The sequence below is a fragment of the Pseudonaja textilis genome, chromosome 2 (assembly GCF_049901715.1).
Source record: "Pseudonaja textilis isolate UNSWEBS1 chromosome 2, rPseTex1.2, whole genome shotgun sequence".
NCBI lineage: Eukaryota > Metazoa > Chordata > Lepidosauria > Squamata > Elapidae > Pseudonaja > Pseudonaja textilis.
Window position 1 is genome coordinate 162760422 of NC_141991.1, and position 22246 is coordinate 162782667.

Below are 22246 nucleotides of genomic sequence, written 5' to 3' on the forward strand. Positions count from 1 at the left end.
ATATTGTTATTATTTTGATGGTATTACACATTCAACCATTGTTTCAAACCATAGGACTGGACGGACATTAAGGGTCCTATAATTTCAATTATCTTATTTATTGGCCAATCCAAAGTAAAACATGAAATAAAATATAATTACAAATTAAAAAATATTTTAATAATAGCACTTCCCCCTGATTCTCAAGTCTACCTGATCATTTAAACTTTAAAATTATACTCATTATTAGCTCAGGACAATTTAAAATGTATTGTTTCAATTCCTATGGCAAGCCAGGAGACTGAATCTAATGGCCTATCTACCTCTACTTACAATTCTTTATAAATACACTGCTCAAAAACACTTAAACAACACAATATAACTCCAAGTCAATCACACTTCTGTGAAATCAAACTATCCACTTAGGTAGCAACACTGATTGACAATCAATTTCACATGTTGCTGTGCAAATGGAATAGACATGGAATAGGTGGAAAGGATAGGCAGTTAGCAAGACATCCCCAATAAAGGAGTGGTTCTGCAGGTGGTGACCACAGCCCACTTCTCAGTTCCTATGCTTTCTGGCTGATGGTTTGGTCACTTTTGAATGCTGGCGGTGCTTTCACTCTAGTGGTAGCATGAGAAAGAGTCTACAACCCACACAAGTGGCCCAGGTAGTGCAGCTCATCCAGGATGGCACATCAATGCGAGCTGTGGCAAGAAGGTTTGCTGTGTCTGTCAACATAGTGTCCAAAGCATGGAGGTGCTACCAGGAGACAGGCCACTACATCAGGAGACATGGAGGAGGCCATACAAGGTCAACAACCCAGCATCAGGACCGCTACCTCCGCTTTTGTGCAAGGAGGGACAGGAGGAGCACTGCCAGAGCCTTGCAAAATGACCTCCAGCGGGCCATAAATGTGCATGTGGCTGCTCAAACGGTCAGAAACAGACTCCATGAAGGTGGTATGAGGGCCCGACGTTCACAGGTGGGGGTTGTGCATTTGCCAGAGAACACCAAGATTGGCAAATTCGCCACTGGTACCCTGTGCTCTTCACAGATGAAAGCAGGTTCACACTGTGCACATGTGACAGACGTGACAGGGTCTGGAGACACTGTGGAGAACATTCTGCTGCCTGCAACATCCTCCAGCATGACCAGTTTGGCAGTGGGTCAGTAATGGTGTGGGGTGGCATTTCTTTAGGGGGCCTCACAGCCCTCCATGTGCTCACCAGAGGTAGCCTGACTGCCATTAGGTACCGAGATGAGATCCTACAACAAAACTACTAAATGCACAAAGGTGAAAAGATTTGACTTCACCTACAATGGAGGAGGGGATAGCGAAGACAATGGAATGTGTTGAGATGGCCAAATTGACTGCTTTAATTAGAGACAGAACACTGTCTCAATTTAATTATGATTGACTCTTTCTGGGAAACAGAAAACAGAAACTACACTAGTAACACTTCTCGTGAGGAACCTCTTTCCGGGCCATTTGAAGTTTGAAACCCCCGGTTTATTCTCTTCTCACAACCCTTAACAGCCGCCCCCCCACTTGTCCCCCAAGGTGACACAAAAGCCTCTTGCCCTCATTTCTGTTTATAACGGCGAGGCTGGGCAGGCGGAGAGCGGGGCGGAGACTTAACTCCAGGCTTATTTTCCTGCCTCTTTTAACGCAGTTCTTGCGCTAAGCGGTTAAGTTCCCTCGCCAGCCCTTGCCAGGAACGGGAGTCCCCGCCACCCCTGCCGCCTCCGGCCCAGCCTCTCGGAACGATGCGGGCTATTTGGTGCGCTCCGTCTTGCCTACTTTTCCTTCTCGGCTGCGCCGCGTCTCTGGAGGAGCCAGGCGCTGCCGCCGGCGGTTGCTCGCCCTGCGTCCCCGACGAGTGCCCGCCGCTGCCAGCCTGGGGTTGCCCGCTGGGCAAGGTGCGCGACAACTGCGGCTGCTGCTGGCGATGCGCTCGGGGCGAGGGAGAAGCGTGCGGGAGCGGAGTCTCGGGCGGAGTCGCCGTCTTCTGGGGACGCTGCGCGACCGGCTTGGAGTGCCGCCGCCGAACCAAAAGCCGGGGAGCCACCGCCGTGTGCGTCTGCAAGAGCCGCTACCCGGTGTGCGGCTCCGACGGCCTCACCTACCCCAGCACTTGCCAGCTGCGGGCGGCCAACCTGCTCGCCAAGAGCCGAGGCGACCGCCCAGTCGAGCAGCGGAGCAAGGGGCCTTGCGAGCAAGGTAGGCAGAGCCGGGAGAAGGTGGCGCCTGAGCCCCAGGGATTAAAAGTGGGAAGAGGCGAGGTCGGGATGGGGGGTCTTGGGTGGAGAACCCGCGGGACGGGGCTGTATTCCTAGGTGCTGCCCCGCTCGCCTTCGCTTGGATGTGTAAACCCATTGAATTCTCTGGGGTTGATTTCGGAGTAAGCGCACAAACAGGATATAGCGCCCATTGCGTAATTTCTGAAGAAAGCTGTCCAAGGATATGAAACATAGCAACCCATTTTTTTTTTAAAAAAAGCAACGTCCAACCAACTATTGATGGTTGTTTAACCTCACATAGGGTGTAAAGAAAAAACCAGTTTGTGTTTGAATACGAGTTTACAGTAGAATTAGGCCCCTTTGGATGGAGCTCAAGTTCGCCCTTGGCAGAAGTTGAGTCCCATAAATCAAAAGTTGATTTATCTGGTCTTTTCCATGTTGTTATTTCTAAGTTTGGTTCTCCTGTCTTGTCCTTTTTAAAACAAGTTCTGGTGTTGTTAAAACGTGTGATTTGGGGTAAGGAAACTTAAATAAATGTAAGCTTTGGCGGAAAGCTTAATTGTTTTAGAATTGATTCACATATTGAGTAAAACCTTGGTTAGGACTTTTTGTGGTGAGGCACAATTACATTGGCTTGCACTTCATAGATAAGTTTTTATTGATTAATTTAGAGCTGAGATTATTGTGTTCTTTTATTATTTGTCTCCAATGGTTCCTTTCATCTCTGCTAATCTGCACCAAGTTTAACCAAAACTGTGATTTCAATCCCTATAGTCCTAAACATCCTTATAATTTATAAGGGAATCCTAGGGATAATTTTGGCTGTTACATTATATTTCTTACCCTGCCTACTGGCAAATAGATTCAGCTGAATTTTAAATAATGTATTTCAAGGTAAACTGTAATACTTAGAGTACTGTAATATTTCACTCCCAAACTTATTAACATCTTCACATTAAATTTTCAAGAAAAATTCTCAGGAAAGATCATTTTGGGATTAGAGGTATGGCTATGAAATAGATATCATTGTATGATCTTCACTGAAGAGGAAGAATAAATTGTGGTGCAACTATCAGGAATTAGGTATGGATACTTAGTAATTTAAATTTATGAGAACTACTGCAATGTTGAGGTAAACATTAGTAGGATTGTGGGTGTATGTTTTGTCTTGGAAAAGTCACTGGCTAATATATCTTCAAGATGTGTCATTCTCAACCTTTTAGTGCCTATTTGATTTGCTATATTTCTGTTTCTTGGCTCATCCAGCAAATGTCTTTTTTCCCTACCTTTGTCTTTCTTGCACATCAGGAATGTTAATATAAGAGTTGGAAGACTGCTATATCAAGTCTGCCTGATCTTATTATCTACAGTGCAAAAAAGGCATTCCAGATTAGATCTCAATACAAGTGTTTCTCAAACCTTGGCAGTTTAAATAAATATTAGGAAGATGCAAAGAGCACTCAATTAAAGAAAACCTATCCTTACCTTTTATCTTTTAAGAGCATGAAAATTCACAATTTTGGTGATTAAAAATGATTATGGCCAAATTCTCATTACTTCCATTAAAAGGCCTTTTAAAACTTTTATAGCAAAGTAATTATTTCAAAATTTCGTATTTATTCACCATTTCCATTTTTATACATGTGGCATTATACCAATGCTTGACTGTTTTTCAAAAGATACCAACATTGAAATGAAAGGATTTATTGGCTGTTCTATAACGTTGAGTCTCACATACCAATGAAAGAAAATGGGAGGACAGGACCACACAGGCTTGAGATATGCTTTAAACTTGCCAAAAAAAAAAATTCCAAAGAAGCAAAATACTTAGCTAAACCTCAGATGACCTCCAGACCCTACAGTAAGATAAAATATTTACAAATGTTGTTAGTGATTTAAGTCAAGTGTATGCTAAACAGGAAACCTTGTATTTGTGATGAATAATTTGAGGAACACCAAGTTAATGGGGGAAAGGGCTTTAAGACTTGAGAAGATAGCAGAATCAAGTTTTCAAACTTATTATCATTTCCATATGTCAAAGTTGAATAAAAGAAACATAATAATAACAATCAGGTCTATCTGATCATGCATACTATGAACCCCCATAAATCAAGATTGTGGTCAACTCCCAGGTGGTTTAAAAACTTTGTGTTAAATATGGTAGCTGCTTTCTTGAGTTCACTGAATTCTTCAGAAAGTTTAAAGTAACAAGTATCAGTACCTTCATAAATAATCATTGCTGTCTCTGGCTTCATCAACACTGATATAAAGAAATATTTATAGTAGCATTGGAGACAAAAAGGACATTTCCTTTCTCTTAATGCCCACTCAAAGAGTTTCCAAAATACAATTTAATTTCCCTGTCTTATAAGGATAACCTTTTCACAGCACTTCTTGTTGCACAAAATTTGGCAACCGTCTGAAACAGAGTAATTTAAATCCTTCTCTTTGGCCAGAGAAGATTTTTTAAAAAGAAATTAAAATAGCTTTGTCTAGAAAAACATGTTCCGTAGATGTAGTTTCATCTGATGCATCAGCTGGTGATAATGGAGTTTTGGAAAATCTGTCCTGAAGAGAAAATTGAAGAAGGTTCTTTAAAGTGAATGGAAGAAAATTGATTGTCAGATTCTGGCTCTTTTCCTGGGCAGTCCTGCTTCTAAACTCAATGCTGCATTTAGCATATATCTCAATTTTTTAAGAAAGCGTTTTTAAGAAAACAAGATTATGCTTTCTTGCAGAGAGACTTGCCTTTACCAAATAATATGGTAGCTAATCCTCGCATCATTCTTGTGTATGTTACTGATTCTCTCTTCCCCCATAAACTATCAAGTCAATCATGCATTTTTTTCATTCCCCTTCCATGTACACATAAAATAGATTTATGTACAAACCATGTAATAGAAATAGACTGTTTTCTAAGTAGATGTTCACCGAATATATCTCTATCTGTCCAATAGTTTTTTCTTTAACCTCTTACTTCATTTTCGTCTATCTGTTCTTTATAGAATAATTGCCTCCCTGCATAAAAATATTCATTTAGAACTCTACATAATTTATCCAAAAACTCAACCCTGTTTTCATCATCATAATTTACTGAAACATAACATAAACTCTCACCGGCTAAAAATTCCTACAGCAAAGTACATTAGAACAATGAGCTGCAGATACTGATCTTTACTCTTATCAATGGCTTTCATATAAAAGTTGTTAGTAATATCAATTCAGTAATACTGAGAAGATACAGAATATTCCAGGCAAAGAGGAAAATTGGGTGATATATTTGACTATAATCACTCCATAGGTAGTCCTCACTTAACCAGAATTGGTAGCTCCAGACTCATTAAGTTAACAACCACAGTTGTTAAGCAAGACATCACATGATCACAAATTGTGCTTTTACTGCCAGCTTCTCCATGGATTCTGCTTTTTGAAAACTGGCTGTGAAATGTGCAAATGACAGACATATGACTAGAGGATGCCCCACCAGTTGCAAAATGCCCAAATTTCAATCATGTGACTGTCGGGACACTGCAGGGATCATAAAATTACTTTTTTTTTTAGCATATCGTAACTTCAAACGATTGCTAAACAAGGGCCATTATTAAGCAAGCACTATTTGCATAGCATTTCTATGGAGAGTAGAATTTTGGCCTCTGGCCAACTAGGACATTTGCCTAATTAAACTATAAAATGTTAATTAACATTTACTGCAATGTTTATAAGGCTGGGATCATGTTATACAATTTGTGGCTGCATGTGTTATAAACTTGTTAAAGTTCTACGTCTAAATGCTTTTAGGCCGTATGTTATAAGTAACTCCATTGCATTATTCTTGGCAAGGGTACAGTAAGGTTCCTGAAGCTTTTAGCAGTAAGATAGGGCTAGAAACAATTCCTTGGCATCCATAGCCATCCTGTGTAAGAGGCATGAAAAAATGCAGAAAAATTAGACCTTTCAGATGTTTTTAGGCTTAATTTACAGGGCTTTTCAAAATGTCTCCAAGCTTTTTTTGGCACTAAAAATTCCAGGACAAGTTGTCCTCTAAGTCCCAAAGACTGTTTTGAGTTTTTAAAGTGGAATGCGGATAGACTTATAAGGCAGAATTAGTCAACCAAAACAGTGTCAGTCTGTGCAAGTAAATAGCTCTCTCTTTCTCTCCTATCCCCACATTACAAAGTTTCTGCTAATTTTTTCCCTTTGTCTGAGTTTATTTTTATTTCTCATTCTGCTTCTTCTTTCTTTCTTTCTTTCACAGTCCAGAAGAACTAAAACTTGATTTTTTAGTTTTTCTCTTGATAAGTACTTGGATGGATATTTTCATTGATTGCCAAAGATATAGATAGACTGTGAAGTAAGGAAAAAAAATCCCAGAGGAAAGTAATGGCAAACAATTTCTGCATTTCTTACCAAGCAAATAAGATGAGTCAACTTCCATTCAAACAATACTTGGTTTCTTTCCTAGAATCAAAATATAGTTGGGAATTTGTTGGCCTTTTTCTCTGTTTTATTTCAAAAGGAAAGGAATAGTTCCTTCCTTCTAGCATTAGACTTGCTTTCAGATGCTTTCATGGCAGGATTCCAGCTAAAAGTTAGCTTTATGGGATATTAAGGAATTACTATTTTTAAACATCAGCCTGAACTATCAGATTTGAGCTGCAAAACTCTGGAGGACCACTATGTGACAGCAAAGAGTTTGGATCCAGAATTTTGCAAGAGATGGTAGCCTTAGCTTCAACCCATTAGACTTGAGGAAGGACTGTCTTGATGAGCCCAATGCTGTAGTGGTTAAGACACCAGGCTAGAAACTGGAAAGAGTGAGCTCTGTTCTTGTCATAGGCATAAAGCCAGCATGGTGAATTTGAGCCAGGCACTTTCTCTCATCCCTAGAAAATGAATTTAGAGCAAAGTAAAGTCTACTGCTCCACAATTTACATTGCTTGGACAAGTGAGATGAATGATATGGTTTGAATTCTGGGAAAACTGCAATAGGGGAAAGTTGTGCTATAGCAGTTAAGTAACAGCTGGATATTTATGGAATAACAAATGGGCAGCTGAAAGGCCTAAAGACACATATATAGTATATGGATTCTATAGCAAATGACTAGAAACTGCAGATTGGGGTCTTCTAATGCTGTTATCATGGAACAGCAATCTAGCTGGTTTTGATAGGTCATCAGGGCCACTGCACACATGTGTGCAAGTTGTGTACTTGCCAAAGGTGCTATGACATGGGGGGGGGGGCACCAAACAATGAGAATGGTAGTAGTCCAGTGCCACATTACAGAGCGCCAGGTTAGGTGGGAGAAGCCTATCCACTTACTATTCCATGTGTGTCTGTGCATGCACTGTAGAAGAACAGAGAGAAAAAAAACACTAGGAACCCACAACTGCAACATGATGTGACTTGACATTTTGATGCCAAAAACCTTTTGCACAAAGGTATCATAGAGGCCAGCAGCATTCCTGTAGGTCATCATTTCTAAAAAACATTCCTAGCCTTTTTCAGCCTTGGCGGCTTCCCCTGATTCCCCATGCCTTTTATTTCTTCCCCGCTTAATTCTTTACTGCAATACAAAAGGCTGGATAATAGGTCTCTGTTTGATCTACAGGGTATCAACAACAGTCTCTGGATTAATCCATTGCTTAATTGTAATAAACATTTAGTTTTTGCATTGTTAAAAAAAGATTGTTTTGGGGATTCTTGAGAGTGATTCTGGCTCTGTATACAAATTGTTGGGTTGCATAAATACTGAGAAGAACCTTACTTATTTACCTTCTGCCTGGGCAAGTAGCCTTAGGTAGCACATCCGAAGAATGCTATTAGAAAACTTAAGTAGATCCATTATGGTGAAAATTTGCCCATCTGTGTTATAAAATAAGGATATGTAGAAGATTGCCTCTAAAAACACTGATTTTTTTTCCTCGTATTTTTCCTCATACCAAATCATGCTGTCATATCGTTTGTTTTCCTACCTGCTCCCAGCTGCCAATCAGTTCCCAGTGCAATGTGGAGCAGGTAAATGTACGAAGCAATAGGACTAAACTGTGGAGTCAGTCACCTGCTACATTGCTAATTACTAACATATTACTAAGTTAAAATATGTTGGGCAGTTTTTTATAACTCTCAATAATACTAGCTTTAATGGAAGAAGAGGGATAATGTGCCACTTTTAAAGATTCCCATCTATTCTCTAATATATTATTGTGTATTGTTATGTTTAGTAATCCTCTAAGCATCTCCATTCTTTAGACGTGTTCAATGACCTTTGCTGAATCAAGGTTTCGATTATGCTGAGTCCACATGCTTCTTAGTTTACGAGGTTGCTTCTTTTCATTCTTTAAATCGATGGTGCATTTGCATGGCGACCAAACATTTATACTCTAAAAATGTTTCTAAGAACACAACCCACTTTCTCTAAATCTAACTGACATTGTTTTCTTGAGAACTATGATATTATCAAAAGCAAGTCCAGAGAGACCTCATGAGATCTGTTTGCTGGCCTGATTTGAGGAGGCGTTCAAACTGATCAGCTTCCCAGATGCTGTAGCAAATTCTCACAACCAAACTCTTTGATCCTGTTGCTTTCTTTCCAGAAAGCCTGATAATTTTGTGAACCGTGGAAGGAGTTGTGGTTTTAGAATAAAAACAATAAAGAGTTCTCACAAATAGGTGAAGGATAAAGAAAGCAAAATAACTTGTGTAACAGTTTTTCTGACAATGAAGTCAGAGGTATGTTGTCAAAGGTTTCATATCACTCTTAAAGTCAGAAGTTCCTAAAAGTTTACTAGAACCTGATAATTTTCAGTCACAACTGTTGAACTTTGTGAAGGAGTCAGTGCCAGCTGCAGAAGTTTGTTCAAGATGCTTGTCCTTTGAATTATAACAAGTTATTGTTTACATTCTTTTCAGTAAAGCTGCAGCAAGCATTCAAACAATTTCATTTCTGAAAGAAACCCTCATCCCTAGTTGACATGGCCACTAGAGCAATCGTGGGAACTGCAATCCAGGATGTCTGGATAAATATGGATTGGGGAAACCACATTTGATTTCATCCACATTAGTGAGGACAATATCCCCCAGCTACTTTTCAGTAATCATCTCACAGAACTAATAACTGTATATCCATTAAGCCTGGTTTTAAGTCTAGTCATAAAGCTCCAGATCCAATGTATATTAGTGCTAATCTTAGGCTTCAATTAACAATCATATCAGTACAACATTTTATCTACTTGGGGGTGGGTGGGTGTTGGACTAGATGACCTACAAGGTTCCTTCCAACTGTATTAATCTGTATGTTCATCTGTACCTGTATTTTATAATGATAGTGGGGCTCTTACTGCAATCAGTGTAGCAGTCAACATCAAACCAACACCATTGCTGTAAGACTCAACTGAGCAAAAGAATTCTAGATGTATTTTGAATAGAAGATGTGGACAGATAAATTATAGAGAGGAAAAGGCTTCTAGAAGTTGAAGCCAGAGCTTGGTACTAAGAAGTTGAAACTCTCTCTGTGGTCCATTAGCCCATGGATGGAGAGTTATCGATCTTAGGTGGCAACCAATACTGTACTCCAAAACATACTACTGAAAATTGGTAGAACAGCAGAATTTTGGGTACATTCTTAGGATTTTGCAGTGTTTTAAGGATGGAAATGTGAGAACTATGTCTCTGGGAGGCTTCTTGTATCTCCCACTGCCTTCTTTAGAAGTTACTACATAGCTGAAAATGTACAAAACTCCCATATTCCTTCCAGCAACATTACATTGTCAACATATGGATTCCAGTGGCCTTTTAGAAGATTGAGAGGTTGAGTTGTAGTCATTTTACCCTCAAATGCAATAAACTGTATGCAACAAAATTTCATTTTAATATATGCCAATTAGTGTACAATTAGTGACAATGAAGTTATTATAAGTCATCTAAGTCTAAAAATACTACCTAAACCTACATTCTATAATCCCTTCAGTTGAATCCAAATAGCTTGACTTAGTAAAATAAAATTATTGCGCATTCTCCATGTGTATTGAACTGTAAAGCCATAACAAGGTATTAATCAGAAATTCAGACCTCTTTCCTGGGAATCACATTTAAAATTCTTCCAGCAAAACTGCAAGTATATAAAATTTGGACCCAGCACACTATGATATGCTGGAAGCAGCTGAAACATCTTCCTACATTATTATGAAAGCATTCCAAAGGGGAGAAATATGGTTATTTGGGGCTATTTTTCCAAGTATTAAAAGCATGATTGTCATCCTCATGGGACGGGAAATGACATTTATGGAACAATTCCACAAGCAGCAGGATGTTAGTGGGGTACTTGCATCCTGTTGAGCTCTGCTCAGAGCCATAACTATAAAAGGCTACAGTGTTGTATGTCATTAGTTGTTCTTCTACTGTACAGGAAACATAAAAGATGAATCTATTATCTGGCACTAATGATGACCCTTCCGTGACTCTGTTCACCTATGCAATAAGAAAAGCATCCCCCCCACCCACTTTTCCTTTATCATCTAGCAGAGCTATGAAGGTCCATGCTTGGTCCATTCTCTTAGGTCTAAGTCAGATAAATGTATTCAGTTACATTCTCTCTAGATTCCTAATTGAAAAGCTAATTTTACCTGAATAAAATAAATGTATTTAGTTACATTCTCTCTAGATTCCTAATTGAAAAGCTAATTTTACCTGAATAAGGCATAGGATAATTGTGAGTCTCTCCCTATTAATGATATTTAATTAATTTTTTAAATTTTTCTTATTATTGAGAACCAGTTTAGGGTAGCGGTAGTGATGAGTTCTAGTACTAGGCTCAGCATGAAAACCAGCTGGGTGACCTCCATCCAGTCAGTGTTTCTCAGTCCAACCCAGGTTATTGTTTTGGTGAAAATAGAAGGAGGAGGAGGAAGAGGAGGAGCAGGAAGGAGTATTAGGTATATTCACTTCACTGAGTTACTTAAAAAGTAGTCAAGGTAAAAAGTAAAGCTGTCCCCGCAGGTTTCATTCCTCTAGTGGTTTCTTAAACCAAAGAGACAGTGTTGTCTGGAGATGTTTCCTCAATCTTGTGGCTGGCATTATACCATGACACAGCACAAAGCATATGATGAAACATGGAGTGCTGTTACCTTCCTGCATGCTTATACGCAGTACCTATTCATCTATTTGCATTTGCACGTTTCCAAATTGCTAGGTTGGTGGGAGCTGGGACAGGTGTATAGGAGCTCACTCCATCTCACAGCACCTCAGATCTCGAACTGTCAAGCTATAGACTTTATATTTCTCATATAAAAACATAAAAATAAAAAATCAAACATTCATGAATGTTTTCTTTTATATGTATGTATGTATGTATGTATGTATGTATGTATGTATGTATGTATATATGGCATTCAGCTTTGTTCGGGTATTTTCCCACGTCATTGTAGTTGTGCTTTTAAAGTTGTAGCAATGTTTCGGCAGAATCTCATCTGCCATCATCAGGTTTCTGTAGAAGATGAGATTCTGCTGAAACGTTGCTACAACTTTAAAAGCACAACTACAATGACGTGGGAAAATACCCGAACAAAGCTGAATACCATACATGTAAGTACCCGTGAAAACTTAAGAAAATATCTATCTATCTATCTATCTATCTATCTATCTATCTATCAAAATGTGTATCTTTGTTCTTCAAGTGTCTTAATATTGGTAGAAAGGATTTGCTTTGTACTAAAAAGCAGAGATGAGAAATATAAAAAGAATACTTTTCTTTCTCTTTATATTTTCACTAAAATACTTATTAAATTTTTCTCCTGCCTTCATTTGAAGGACACAGAGGCTCAGTAGTTAGGATGCTGAGTCTTAGACTATTAAAAGTCTATAGCTCTGTCCTCAGCCTGGAGTTTGATCTTGACAGGGTTCGAGGTTGACTCAGCCTTCCATCCTTCTGAGATTAGTAAAATGAAGACCCAGATTGTTGGAGGCAATATTATAAACTGCCCAGAAAGTTCTGTAAACCATGATGGGGTGGTATATAAGTCTAAGTGTAAGGGTATTGCTACTGCTATTGCATATATCTTTTTGACTGGATATTCACAACAGCAGATCAAAGGTCTTTTTCATGATTGGGTTAATAGACATTCTCCAGTCCTTGAGTCAGCAGAAAAGTGAGCTGCCTAAAGTGCTAACTCTGACTCTTCAACTCATTCTGCTTCAACAATGAAGCCAGCCAGGGATGTTGTTTTTACAGCTTCAGCATGGGACAGCTTATTTATTTTATTCCTTTCCTAGGCTTATGTGCTGCCTCCCTCATATCTGATTCTTTGCAGCTTGCAAAACTACCACTCAGTAATTAGGTAAAAATAAGATTCAGCAACAAAATCCCCAGCACCAAGGACTATGCTGCATACAGAACATAAACTCCAAAGGCCTGCTGAAAAAGGCAGGTCTTAATAGCTTTGCAAAAGGCCAGGAGAGCCTGAGCCAATATGATATTAAAGAATGTTCTGGCAGATTGATGTTCTTCTAAGCTAGACAAGACACCATTGATGATTGCTGGAGACCTGGGAGTAGAGCACAGCCAGCACTTTCCTGCCTTCTGCCAGGGTACTTCAAGGAACAGTGAATCCTCCCTCCCTCCCTCCCTGGTATGGATTTACCTCCAGAGTCCTCTGTCCTTGGAGGCCACCGTGCTACACGTCACCTATCAGGCTCTGCCTCATTTTAATGAACATCTGAGGATGGTAGCAAGTACCACATTCTCTTGAAAATGTTGCTGGGGTTTTGAAGCCCGCTGCTCCTCTTCTGCAGCGATCCCAAGGTTGAGTTTTGCCAGCCCCAATACCTTTCTTTTTGTCCATGAGGCACGGCCCAACCATCAAAACAATATCACTGGCAAAATGCAGGGTGCCGTTCCTCACAGCAGAAGCCACCAATCTTCAAAACTTCAAGGGAACAAGGGAATAGCTTCTAACCATTATTTTTCTGTTTAGAAGTAGCTGTATAAATACCCAATGAGAACTTGGAAGAACACTGATCAGGCATTAAGTAAGCAGATGCCTCCAAAGAAGCCCAGAGACCCATCCTTCCCATAGGCTAACCCAGCATAATCACAGAGGAGAGTGCCCAGTGAGAAGGTGGGAGGGTGTATAAGCACAACAGCCTTAAGGAGCTAACCAAGCCCTGATTCCATCATCACAAACTGTAAGCAACTATGGAGATGGCCTTCAGGAAGGAATTCAGACACTATTAGATAAATACCAGCTATATGTGGGAATGACCTTGGGAGACACAACATTGTAGACAATGTTGTCTACAACTAGGCAACCTTCGGGTAAGAGGCAGCTGAACCTGGAGGAGGAATGAAATGTGGTAAACATCTCAGAAGAAACCCTTCTTAGCTTCTTTGACTGTAAAGGTGAGAAGGGAGAGATAAACTTTCAGACTTGCAAGACTCTGTTAATGTAAATGTACAAAAATATATATATAAAGCTAGTACTTTCTGGGTATGCTTCTTATTTAAGGCTGACACCACTCAAGCCCTAGAAGGGAGGAGAGAGTAAGAGAAAAACGTCAACATACGTCCACCTTGATTCTCTTTGGAATAAATGTGGGGCAGGGGAGGGAAAGAATCTCTCAAGCTTTCAAGATTTTGTCTTCATATTTTGCATCAATAACAGAAAACTCCAGATGAACTTACGCTGCCTTGCTTCTGGCTATGGATGAGATGGAAGCAACAATATTGTTCTTTAAAATAATGATTGAGACATCTTTGGACCCCCTTGTAGGAATGAGGACGGGCACGTTTTTATCAGCATGTTTCTGACACTATGCTCCACTCAGCACTAGAGCTCCCCAAACAACTTGACATTGTTCTATGAAGACTTTTAATGACTTTCCCCATGGAAAGTGATTTTTCAACACTCACTACAACCAAGACCAGGTAGCCAACCAGGTAGAATGTTGCAATGATTGCAGGGCTTCCATTAACAAATGAATCATGCGTAGTTCCTATTAAAATGTTAATGAAACATACTTTCATCGTTTAATATGAAGCATGCATTTATTTTAAATGTTTTCTTATTTTTCCCTTCTTACAAAAAGAAACCATCATTTACTGTTCTCATAAGAAGGAGAACGTGCTCGGTGCTTCTTAGTGTCAAAAAGTAAGAAATAACAATCTATTCGGAAACCAGAGTTACAGTAGACCCAGCTTAACAATATACTAATTTCACTATTAAACATACGCTGCCTAAGTAACAGTAGCCAAAATGCTTATTATAGGGATATAACAACCCTCAGGGGGAAATGGGTATACTATAATGTTCATCATAAAAAAGTCACTAATTTCAGAGTCCTGAGAATTTCTTTGTTTCCCAGACTTCAACTATGCATATTTTAATTTCCCAGAGAGATCCCAGCAGATCTGAATTCCTTTCTGCTTTGGAAGACTGCACAGTAGATCCTAGGCTTCCTTATGATTATAGAAGGATAAGAAGCTGACCCCAACTACTAAAAGTATTTCAAATATCTTGGGGGTTGCATTGCATTTAAATTAAATAGAACTAAATGTATAGTTTTCAACATTCACTAATATTTCATCTAGTTCCCCCCAAATCAAGACTTTTAGAGATATGGCAAAAGAGTAACAACTTATGCCACAACCCTTTCCCCACAGCTGAGTTGACAGGCCATCCATCAGTCCTTGTCAGCAAACTGTACCAACCTAACATTTGTTGTCATCACTGAATATTATTTTCCTGAGCACAAAGCTTCTGCCTTGGCTTGCTGCTGAATGGTGGCGTATTGATGGTGAGGTTGTAGAACAAGTTAAACAAAGCCATCTCTTAAATGCTAGAATTGGCCAATAGTCTTCATGAAGGGCTAGATTAGCAATAACCAAAACTTATCATTTGGACATGCCTGCTAGATGACTGATCACTGGGCTGGGGAGTTGCTCGGTAAAGTAGAAAAGCTTCTCCACTTTACCAAATACATTTTCTTTCCTTGGTTATTCCCTCAAGGAAAAAGAAGGAAAGGAGGGAAGGAGAAGGAGAGTTATACTAGATAGAATTGTGTGGGCAATTCCTGGTGCCTACCAGGAAACAAATGTACAGTATATCCTTTCTCAATGTGTTCTGTGCTGTAATTAAAAAAACAGAGAGGGTAAACTGTCCTCAGCAATCCTGGAGAATCACTGAAATGAGATTTGGACAGAGGATAGAAAGAGAGAGAATCAGTATTATATCTGTATATTATCAGTACACTAATGGAAAATACACAATGCTGATGCTTTTAGATTTCTGTTGGGTCCAAAAAGACTTTAACTGACAAGATTTGTAGGTCTACATATCCTTCAGGCCAAGAACTTCTAATGGACCTTCTGCTCATTGAGGTTCTTCTTACCAGAGTTGCTGAGAGCTAAAATGGGGTTTTGTGGATTCATGGTGTTTTGTGCTATTATTTTGAGTTCTTGAGAGACGTAGAAACATAAGCCATTTTTACAATAATTGTACACACAATGTATTCTACACACTAGAAGCCCTTGGGACTAAATTTTAGCAGAGAGTAAAATATAAATGGATGTTGTAGAAGATTCAGCTTTTCATTAGACTTCTTAAATAGGGAAAGGGATGCCATTTCATTTTATTTTATTTTTTGAGGCATGAGATTGTTGTCATCGAGTCCTGCCTACATCAATCGCACTTCCTTTTTGAGGATAACTGATTGAGTCCATGTCAATATTAGCAGTTTCTTCCAAGATGTTTACCGAATGATCAAATTAGACAAAAATCTTAGAACTAGGTCACATTGCTTTGGTGAAAAGCTCCTCTCTCTCTTAGATAGGACCATCTGACTGACGATATTTGGATGCTTTCGGTTAGCAGCACTTTATCCTCTGCTGAAAACTGTGGACGCTTTGAGTTGGAAGGTCTGTCTCTTCCCATAGTAATAATACACCCCAGGGATATTTCCTCGCCAGTGCTGAAGGAAATCAGAGCAGAATAGAACAAAAGGTCACAGCTATGCAACTTCAGCTAAGCCAAAGAAAAATCTAGTAATTCTAGCCAACAATCTCAAGAACAGCAGCTTGTCTCATACTTCATAAACCTTGATCTTAGGATAAGAAGTCTTTTCTTTAGAACTTAGAACAAAGTTCTAGAATGACAACTAAGACAAATATTCCTTCCTGAGAAAAAAATGTAATGTATACATAGGAATTATGGTAGATGTCCCGGAATATAATCTCCCTGAAACATGCTAGAAATTTGGAAAAGGAGAGTATATTGCAGATTCTGTCACAATACAGTAGTGCTTACAAATAGGAAACAGCATTCCTTTTTGCTATCTTCTCTTGCTTAGGTGATTCTTAAGCAAGAAATGAAACACATTTCTTTTCATGGTTTAGGAGCAGATTGGGAATCGCTCAGCCAATAAGTCTGAACATTACTTTCAGATTACTTATAGGACTGCCCATTCCCTATAGTTCATGCCCATCATGCTGGATATGGTAGGGTGGGCTCAGTCTGGATTCACTTGGTGAAGCAGTGTCACCTGGTGTTGCCTAAGAAGCATGCTTTCTCTGTGATAGTGCCTGCATTATGGAACAGCCGCCTCCAGAGAGTACCAATGGCTCTAACTCCTATTGACCTTCAAGAAAGCAGTGAAGATCTGGATTTTCCCCTGGGGCCTAGGGGTTAGGATAATGATAGAGTTGTCATGTGATAACTGATGGATGGATTTTAGCAGGGCCTCAACTGTCAGATCCATGTATCTGTCATTTCTTCAATGAAAGAAGAAGAGGGGGGGAGACTGATAAAGATATCCTTCTTGATGTAACCTGAATATATTTAATCTTATATCGAATTTGTATAACCTACACATGATACAATGGAGAGATGAAACCCAGATGGCTGGAACCTTCACCTCTGAGAGAGATAGCCAGGAGATGAAAAGACCATAAAAATTCCACAGTGAGATGTGTCCTGGGAAACTCTGAAAAAGATCGTTCTAAAAAGGGGTTGTGGGGAATTAACATGTTGGCTTTTTGTTTTACTAAATACACATCAGGATAAGGGGAGGGGTTTTAAACTCCCATATCTATCTCTGCATGCCTGAGAGACCTTAGATGCTGCTTTTGACCCCTACGTGAATTGTCTCATCTCAGTAAAGGATTCCCTTTGATACGTTTTCAGAAGTTCATTCTAGTTGATTGATTGGGAAAAGTTCTGTAGCCTGACACTCAACATAGTTTGTTTTAAATGTTTTTTTTTAATTTCATTATATTTTTGTCATCTAGAGTTCCTTTGGTACTTAGGTAGCTATATAAATTTGTTAAACAAATAAATGTCTATGACTATCAGCTACAGTACTAGAGACCAAGCCAAAACAGATTTTTAAATCTTTAAGTTTTATGGAGAGAATATGTCAGCCCTTTGAGGTAATCCTGACAGGAAGCCCAATCCATGAACACCAACACTACCTTTATTGTAAGGCTACAGTAGCAGGATTTGCAAGTCCCTTCCTTCCTTCCTTCCTTCCTTCTCTCTAGAAAACGAGGGAGGGTCCCTTCTGAGATGCTTCCCAGTCCTGAGTTACCTTTGGCATGGTGATAGTCTAGGCTGCAGCTCTTTTTCCTGTGTCTCAAGGTCATTCCCACATACCAGAGCAAGAGTTGGCTCAGCTTTAGTTTTTGAAACTTGGCAGAACAAAAAAGTAATGGCAAGGGAAAGGTCCTGAGGAATTGTTTGTTGTTTTTTAAGAGCAAATTGTGTTTTCATTTAAGGATTGAGATGGGCCTTTAAATTTTGAAACGTCAGAAGTTTCTGAAAATAAACTTTGCTAATATTTAACTTCCTGCTGGGAAGTCAGCTGTGGACTTGAAAGACTATTATGTATGGATTGTTCTCTATCAGTGTCTGGTGTTGATGCTGATGTTTGAAAATATTGCATATTTATGAACATGTATGACCATAAGATAGGCTTGCATCAGCTTCCTGGGTTGTCCAGCCATGTTGAAAAGCACCTGTATATAAATAGAATACAAAATACAACTCTTTGGTCCTTATTAATACTATATTTTATCCCACACTCACATCTTTCTCTCTTGCTTGCTTTTTGAAGCTACATACTTCCTCGCTCATTGCCCCCCTTTTAATGTTTAAATCCAATGTGATTTGTACAGCCTCCTTTTCATTGGTCAGGATAAATGCTTTGATATCTAATAATTGTCACATATTAGTAATGACACAAAAGAGGAATGGTTGGCAGTATGAGCTGATCATATCTCAAAATATCCAGGAGCCATTGTCATAATTCTCTTAATTGCAAAAGGGGAACAGAGCCTGCTTCTGGCTTTCCCACAGTAGCGGTCTGCCTGATTATCTTGGGGAAACACAATAGCTAGAACTCAAATAGTAGTTCCATTTTTAAGTGCAGGTAGTCCTCAATATATATTCAGTACCATTAAGAAAGACTTATATTCTTTTGAGGGCAGCTGCAAGACACTGTCTAAAACCAAATAACTTCAGGTACCCACAAGGTCCCAGGCCTGCCCTGAATGAGATTCCCCCCTTTCATTTGAAGCCATCACTCAAATCCTTACCACAAACTTCTTCCCAAAGTCTTCTCCTTGTCCCAGACAAGGATCTAGAGAAACAGAAGTTAAAATCCTCTTAGGACAAATAAAACAAGTTGAAAGAACCAGGTTTCTGAGTATAATCACCAAATAACAGAGAGGAGTTGGTTTCTGTTAACAATTTTTGGTTAATGATAAAATTGCTTTAATTTCATAAATTCATGAATACACTGTTTTACTCTTTTAAAAGGATTCTTTTTTTTAATTTCTAGGCCCATCCATTGTGACCCCTCCAAAGGACATCTGGAATGTCAGTGGAGCCCAGGTTTACCTGAGCTGCGAAGTCATTGGAATTCCCACTCCAACTCTCACCTGGAACAAGGTTAGTGGAAACTAGGCAAGTTTAGAAGGTGATCCAGCAGAAGATTTTCCTGGGGAACTTCATTAGAATAAATGAGTACCGTGTCAGAACCCTGCCAAGTTCATGCCACATAAATGAAGGGCCCCCCAAGGTGCCTTTTACAGCAATGAGTCCGACGCAGAAATCCCTGAAGTCTGTGCTATTTGTAATGCTTAAGAGTACAGAAGGGGTACAGAAATAGAATGTTGTAGGTAACTGTGAGAAAAAAAGTAAATAGTCCACCATATTAATGGCTCCTTTAAAACTATTACAAGTACAAATGCAAAAGGATTAGAATGTAGCATGGTGATATATGAATTTAGGTATGTGACAGAAAGTGCCTTGTCAAGCCAAACTTTCTGCAGAGCCTTGGAAGTGTTATTTAAATTATAGAATGTTATTTTAAAAATTAATACTATGAATAAATCTGGTTCTGGATTCCATTCTGTTCACCCTTTTATATGAGCTCTGTTACACTTCACCATATTAGGTCTTCAAAAGGAGCAGGTGCTAAGGAATGACTGGAACAGAATGCCAGGGTATTTCTGGAGGCCTTGAAATATTTCAGGCAACAAATACAGGGCCTGTTTTTGATTCAGATTCTTGGTTGCCTGTGAATGAGAAAAACAGAGGAACTGGAAAGGAGTTGCTGCTTCAGCAGTATGAGAACAGATAATATTGATGACCTTGACTTGTTTTGTATTGGCTGAGAATTTGAGCCATGTGTTAGAAAGACCTTGATTTACCCATTTTTTTAGTTTCCAGTCTCTCCTTAGACATTAATTTTGTTTGACTTTATTCATGAAGAAGCCAGAATTTCAGAATGAGCTTCTGTATGTCCAGAAAGTTAGATAGTTGGTAGGGTTACTAGATCTGGGCTGCAAAAATCTAGTTGATCACTATCGTGGTAGTTCCACAAATGGGAAATAACAGATTTAAAGTCAGCAATAAGAGTGTTGGCTTCACACTAGATTTTAAGCTGTAAATCATATTTGCAGAGATGATAACTTGGGTTTAAACAAAATATTAACATTTGGCCAAAGCCATTTCTATGGCTCACTAATTGTGCAATTAATGTGCACAATGTATGATAACAATTAAAGTTCAGAAATAAAGGGAGAGGGGGGAGAGAGAGAGAGAGAGAAAGAACATGTTTATTTCATGTACCATAATAATTTGTAGATGTACTTGTAGTAGCCTTAGAAGACAATGGGAAAAATGGGACAAATTATGTTGGGAATAATAAAGATAAGATCGAAGTGTTCATCTCAAGTGCTGCTGGTAAAACAGTGTGCTGTAGTAGTTAAGGTTTTAGAATATGACCAATGAAACCTAGGATTTTTTTTTCCACAGCACATAATTCAACTTTAGAAGATGCTATTGTGAGAGGTGGTGCTGCTTACCAGCAGGGCTGGTGGCTTCAGAAAAAGGGATTGGACCAGGGGTGAAATTCATTTTTTTCCCCTACCGGCTCTGTGGGTGTGGCTGTGGGCGTGACTTGGTATACTTGTTATAATAGTAATAGCAACCAGTCGCAATTTTTTACCCATTCAAATCGTTCCTACCACCTCTCCCGAAGTGGGCCGAGGTGGTTGAATTTCACCCCTAGATTGAACCAGTTAATGGAAGTCATGGAGATCAGTAGTTTTAGCGTTGATAGCAATATGACTGCATCTGTTGGGAAACTAGCAAGCTTCCTTCTCCAGGTGGCTGGCCACTGTAAGAACAGACTGCTGGACTAGGTGGACGTGGGTTAAAATCCATCAGCCCCCTACTTAAGTCTCTATGTTTAGTTTAGGTCCAACTTAAATCTCACAGGCTGGGTTTTTGCACCAGTCATTCTTTCTCACTTTGCTTTGCTCATGTGATTGTTATGATGGGCATAAAATGAAACAAGATCTCTTAATATAGAAATTAATTCATCTCTAAATTATGAGATGAATAAAATTAATATAGGTTAAATATAATTGCTTTGAAGTACTCCACAAAAGGCAGGTTATAAAGCAATAAGATAATTATTTTCAGAATAAGGAGAAAGCAAAGAGGCCTCATGCCCTGGAGGGTTCCAAATAACCATTTTTTTTTCTATAGAGAGGCCTAATTTACCATCTGATTTCTCAGTATTTGACGTGAATTTAAAGTAAGTGGAATCCAAGAAATGTGTTTCCCCTTTGCTTTCCTTTCCTTTCCTTTCCTTTCCTTTCCTTTCCTTTCCTTTCCTTTCCTTTCCTTCTTTCCTTTCCTTTCCTTTCCTTTCCTTTCCTCTCCTCTCCTCTCCTCTCCTCTCCTTTCGTTTCGTTTCCTTTCCTTTTTTCCCTTGCCTTGAAATAGGCCTTGAAAACCTGGTTCTTGTTCCAGGGATGAGGGTTGGACCCTTTCAGTTTTCAGTTGGATGTGGCATTCATTCTTTTCCCTCTGGGCAATTGCCATCTTTCTAGGAACTATTATGTTTCTAGGTTTCTTTCTTTTTTCATTTTATAAGTTCCCAGAATCGTTGCAAGGTCAGGCAACCCTAGGGCTGAGGGTGAGAAAAAAATGAGAGGGGAAGACGGACAGATGGCTTTGGATATGACATCATGGGCGTACAATGTTCAGATGCTGACTGAAACACAAGGCAATAATGGGAGGATTGAATAGAGTCTGAACTGATAATTAGAAGACATAATAGTGTGGTTACAAAAATAGGATTTCAGATGGTAGCTCTTGCAATGGGGCTATTTTCCACGATATGTAAGAGAGAGAAGTAGGAGAACTACAGAGAGAAGAGGACTAAAACTGTTTCATCCCTTCTGCCCAGAAGCCAACTATATTTGGCTCTTCCACAATTGTCAGAAGGAGCGACCTAACCTATTTCTACTGAAACTTTGGGAACTGGTTCCTCTATTGGCTTCTTTCCATTTTTCCACCCCTCTGCCCCCTGAAATCTTTTCTTTTACTAGTCATGTCAGGGACCATATTAAAACAGCTATTTATAAATCACTCTCTTTGAGCAAAGAAATGGTTAAAAGAAAATGTTCAGTTACTCAAATATCCACAAAGAAATGGTTGTGTTTGATTTGTGACCCT

At 39.2% G+C, this 22246-nt stretch overlaps 1 protein-coding gene across 1 annotated transcript; it reads left to right on the forward strand.

Moving 5' to 3' along the window:
• Window positions 1-1167: 1167 nt before the first annotated feature.
• IGFBP7 (insulin like growth factor binding protein 7) lies at window positions 1168-19194 on the forward strand. Its single transcript, XM_087926284.1, has 2 exons — window positions 1168-2207; window positions 19053-19194. The coding sequence occupies exons 1-2, from the start codon at window positions 1754-1756 to the stop codon at window positions 19175-19177; spliced, it is 579 nt and encodes a 192-aa protein (XP_087782410.1). The 5' UTR covers window positions 1168-1753; the 3' UTR covers window positions 19178-19194.
• The last annotated feature ends 3052 nt before the right edge of the window (window positions 19195-22246 follow it).